General features: G+C 39.7%; 1 protein-coding gene across 1 annotated transcript in view; it reads right to left on the bottom strand.

The window, feature by feature from the left end:
• The window catches only part of LOC125038159 (coiled-coil domain-containing protein 97-like), a 3832-nt gene extending 1828 nt beyond the window's left edge, over positions 1-2004 (bottom strand). Inside the window, exons 1-3 of the mRNA XM_047631509.1 lie at positions 1868-2004; positions 228-521; positions 2-118 (exon numbers count right to left, since the gene is read on the bottom strand). Of these exons, the coding sequence (XP_047487465.1) occupies positions 2-118; positions 228-508 (398 nt within the window). The 5' untranslated portion in view covers positions 509-521; positions 1868-2004. The remainder of the gene's footprint in view (position 1; positions 119-227; positions 522-1867) is intronic.
• Positions 2005-5000: the final 2996 nt, after the last annotated feature.

Genomic DNA, 5000 nt, shown 5'->3' with positions numbered 1-5000 from the left:
CTTTGATGTGTGTTTATTTAAATTCTTCATGGTCTCAGTAAGGTAATGATCTATTTCTGGGTTTCCTTCATACTTCAAAAAGTAGGTAAGGTGCTCTCTCTGGAGAAACTTTCCAAAGCTGGGGATCAATAGTTTGTTACAGACTTTCCATTATATAGAAAAAAGGCAGAAATACATATACTTCAGAAATCACCCTGCATATATTTACGTGATCTGCAAATACGCACCGATACAAGAACTGCTCTGGCTTTTCCTCAAGCATTGTTTCAGCAATATTCCGTCTCTCTTCATAGGTAAAATCTGGTTCATATCTCTGCTGACTCTTGAGCACCACTTTGCTAGCAGCCAAGTGATGTATGATTCTGTCCTTTAAGGAAAGGCTCTCATCTAGAACATCCTCTTGATTGAGATCCTCAGAGGAGGGTAAGGATTCCTCTGGTTTGAGGAGTGTTTTAGGGGTTGTCGATGCTGGTTGGTCTCTGCTCTCATCTTCAAACTCACCCCACATGATGGTTTTAATGCTGTGAATTGTTGAAGAACAGTAAATCAGAAAGCAGGTGACATGGAGAGAGACAAGAAAGAGGGAGGGTGAGGGAGAGGAAAGGGGAGGAGGGGAGAGAAAGGAGATAGAGTGAGAATGGTCAAATAATAGTAAATCAGAATGAGGGTGGTGGGAGGAAAGAAAGAAGGAAGGAAGGAAGGAAGGAAGGGGGAGAGAGAGAGAAAGAGAGAGAAAGAGAGAGAGAGAGAGAGAGAGAGAGAGAGAGAGAGAGAGAGAGAGAGAGAGAGAGAGAGAGAGAGAGAGAGAAGAGAGAAGAGAGAAGAGAGAAGAGAGAAGAGAGAAGAGAGAAGAGAGAAGAAGAGAGAGAGAAGAGAGAAGAGAGAAGAGAGAAGAGAGAAGAGAGAAGAGAGAAGAAGAGAGAAGAGAGAAGAGAGAAGAGAGAAGAGAGAAGAGAGAAGAGAGAGAAGAGAGAGAAGAGAGAGAAGAGAGAGGAGAGAGGAGAGAGGAGAGAGGAGAGAGGAGAGAGGAGAGAGGAGAGAGGAGAGAGGAGAGAGGAGAGGAGAGTGGAGAGGGGGGGAGGGAGGGAGGGAGGGAGGGAGGGAGGGAGGGAGGGAGGGAGGGAGCGAGCGAGGGAGGGAGAGGGAGGGAGAGGGAGAGGGAGAGGGAGAGAGAGAGAGAGAGAGAGAGAGAGAGAGAGAGAGAGAGAGAGAGAGAGAGAGAGAGAGAGAGAGAGAGAGAGAGAGGGAGAGAGGGAGAGAGGGAGAGAGGGAGAGAGGGAGAGAGGGAGGGAGGGAGGGAGGGAGGGAGGGAGAGAGAGAGAAAGAGAGAGAGAGAGAGAGAGAGAGAGAGAGAGAGAGAGAGAGAGAGAGAGAGAGAGAGAGAGAGAGAGAGAGAGAGAGAGAGAGAGATATTAAGAGGCAGCAACACAGAGACTAAGACAAATAGAGGAGGGGGGGGGGGGGGGTTGTACAATATGTACATAAATGTGTGCATGTGCATAAAGGGATAGTTATGTGTTTGTCTCCAAGTGAAAATATGAAAATATATAATGTTAAATCACTTTTCATAAGCTCCTGTTACAAAGCCACACCAGTAATCTTACCATATTACAAACATCGTACCTGCATTATTACATATTCCTGCATTGCTAAAATTCCACACTCTATGGTCTAATATGTGATTCTGCAAAAGCTTTAAGCCATTCCATTATTACATGATGAGCATTTGTATTTCATCTGCGATTACTATTTTTAAATCTCTGACCGGCTGCCGGTCAAATAAGCAAGGTTCTAATTCACTAACGTTCTATTCGCTCAAGACATGAATTGTGTTTGACAACCACTGGAACTTTATCAATTATCTTACTTCTTTTAACATCTAACTTGCAGTTGTATATTTCCCGAAGAATTTAGTGCACAGTCAAAATTAATATAACCGTGTTCAATACGCCTAACAACGTTGTTTATGTCCAGTTGACTCAATGTAAACAATGGACATCGTAGTGGAGGAAGATTTCAGTTCAGGGTTATGCTATGGATATATAAACCTTAATGAGTATTTATATATGGTATATTTTGTATTTTTTATGCCTGATTTCAAAATATTTTGGTAAATCATAATATTTTACCAAATATGAGTTATCATGAAGATGCTAATACATGTTATAATCGCAAAGTATGTAGTATTCAATGCGTATGTAAGGACCCGTCCCTTAGTCCTTTTATGCTTGCAAAAGGATTTGCGTATAAAAGAATATTTAACTTTATTTTCGTGAATTATCGACTGACGATCGCGCAGCTTCGGAAGACGTGTGATGAGAGCGACATAAGAGCCCTTGTCAAGTGCAGATAAATAAGATAATAAGGTGGGTGTTGTGTGTGGCGCGAAGGGAGCTCCTGAGTGCGAGATGTGAGTGAGTGCCTCATGACCTCATCTCTTGCCTCATACACAAAGGAGCATCCCTCCTCATTCCTCTCTGGCACTTGCAGGTCCACGTGGAGTTGTCATGAGGACTGTCAAGTAATGAGATGAATGACTTACGAGTAAATCAGGTATTGTTCATTGTTTTCTAGAATGTCTTTCTTTTCCAAGAATTCCCGTGATGTGGAAATGGAGAAGTAGTTGTCTCCTTTCATCACATCATGTCTCATAATAGTTATGGTAGAATCACCAAGGTAATGTGTAATAGACACCTACAGTGGCTTTCAGAGCCTGACTTTTTAACCATAGTGTTGTGGTTGTGTTTCATTTGAATCTACTTGAAACATCCCCTGGTCTGTGTTATCTGCTGCAATTACAATATGAATTATTATTAAGCATTTACTTTGGCAAATGACAACAAATTTTCCCATGTATATAGGGACAAGAAAGTGCTTGGACAAGAAATGACAAAAGGTAAAACAGTATAGGTAAAGTTTTGACTAGCCATCTTTAAACCGGTAAAACTGAGGTATAGCATACCCAGATAGCCAAACCCAACCAGTGAAATTGTGTCTTGGAGTACTAACTCTTCTGAACATATGTAGAGAAGTTACAAAATCATATAAATAAAATTGACATCAATATTTGACAAGGGTGAATCTGTACAATATGGATGCACTAAGCCAGGCCTAATTGAAGATGATATTGTTAAGGATGAAAAGTTGCAGTAATGTGCAAGAAGTAATCTGCAGACATGAATGGTAATAGTATTAATAAAAGAAAAAAATGTGTAAAGCACTGCTTACAGCTGAAGTCCACTTTGTGCTCCAGAGTTTCAGCTTTATCTTGACTTGCATATTGAGGTATAGACAATTTTTGGCAGAGGTTTCCATCAACCCTTCCCTCAGGAACAGAAATGATCTGTATATACAAAATAAATGTGAAATATTTGTTATTTTCTTACATAAAAATTCTGTGTTGAGCATGATAAAAATAGTAGCATAAGAATCTTCTGGACATTAGCTATTTTGTTTCCTTTATGCTTTTGCTAACAGGAAAGTGAAAGGAGGAATAGAGAGGGAGATGTATATAGATGCTTTCTATTACACTGATACTCCATTTTTTAAAACATTTTAAAAATATTATTTATTAATTTAATTCTTCTTTTTTTTCCAGGTGTCATGTAAGGAACTCCAGTCATCATGAAGGGAGGGAGTGAAGACCAGCCAAATGTAGATTCTCAGGCAAGTTCTGAAGGCTTTATGCATTAATTTAGAATAAGTTTTCTTACTGTACTCATTAGTGATTACATTGTGAAATTATAGAGCTACTAAAAGGTTATCATGCAAATAACTGTGTATTTCATATTGTTACATTATTTCTAATCATTACTGTATTTCTTAAAGAAATTTACTAAGGATATCTTTTAACCCCTTGCCGACGGGTACGACGGGTAGACACGTGCTTTGCCCACTGTTAGTACTTGTTTGATTGTTTATACTCATAGATGGCTATACTTGTACTAAGTCACCAATGAGCCAGTTAGGAGTACTGCCCGTCTCGCCCGTTCACCCTTTTCTTTGATTTACGAAATATTTTACATTATCTTATTTTGCTGTTACTAATATTAAAAAACATTATAATAATTATAATGTTTATAATAAAAATAACACCATCGATATCCATAGCACTAGTAAAAACACGTTTTTCCCGCCAATTCAAATCACGTATGGTCACAAGGTCTACTAATTGACTCCTTTGTGGCTAAGCACTAGCAGAGCCATCTATGAGCAGACATTTCACAAAAAATATAGAAAATGGGAACAGCATTTTCCCCATTTTTTGTTCATTTTCCCCGACGGCATTGGGTTAACTTATGTAAAAATTCTCTCCGAACAGGAGGAGGTAGTAGAACGCGTGAAGGCTCGTCTACAGGAGGAAGGGCGAGAAGCACGAAACCTTGTGGCATATTCCTTACCCATACAGGACCCTCCTCATCCTGATGCTGGTAAGTATGTGACACAATGAAGGAGAAGTTTGAATCATGGGAACACAAATTTACCCCATTCTTTATGCTCTTGGCTGCAGCATAAAAAAATCATTCAAGTAGTAGGGCAAAAAAAGAAGCTGTGAGTCTACTTTTGAGGGGCTGTTTCTTCTCAGTGACTACAGTTAATGGGCAGTCCCCCAGGGCCCTTGCTTAAACTAAGTAACCAAGTGAGTAGGTAACAGCCAGGGCTAAGCAAGTGAACAGATGCTTATTTTACAAAATTTTGAGCAGGTATGGCTACTCTGGATTGAATGGGTTAATGTTCAGATAGCCTTTTTCTCTTTTGTATATGGCATTCTTTATTGTGTTCTAAATCATTTACAATTGGGTCTGTTATCTCTTACTCAAATTGTGATGCTTGGTCTGCATACAGTATGCTCGTAGCAAGTCTGGTCTACAAGAGTAAGTGAGTTCTGACCTGGATGTGAAAGAAATTTGCTACCAAGCAGTTGCTCTCTCAGTAGCTTAATAGTGTTAGAAAGCTTGAGGACAAATCTAATCCTGAAATACCCTGTATGTTTTGCTTCT

The sequence above is a fragment of the Penaeus chinensis genome, chromosome 24 (assembly GCF_019202785.1).
Source record: "Penaeus chinensis breed Huanghai No. 1 chromosome 24, ASM1920278v2, whole genome shotgun sequence".
In the NCBI taxonomy this organism is placed as follows: domain Eukaryota; kingdom Metazoa; phylum Arthropoda; class Malacostraca; order Decapoda; family Penaeidae; genus Penaeus; species Penaeus chinensis.
The sequence above is the reverse complement of the archived record's forward strand: the minus strand, read 5'-3'. Positions and strand labels throughout refer to the sequence as shown.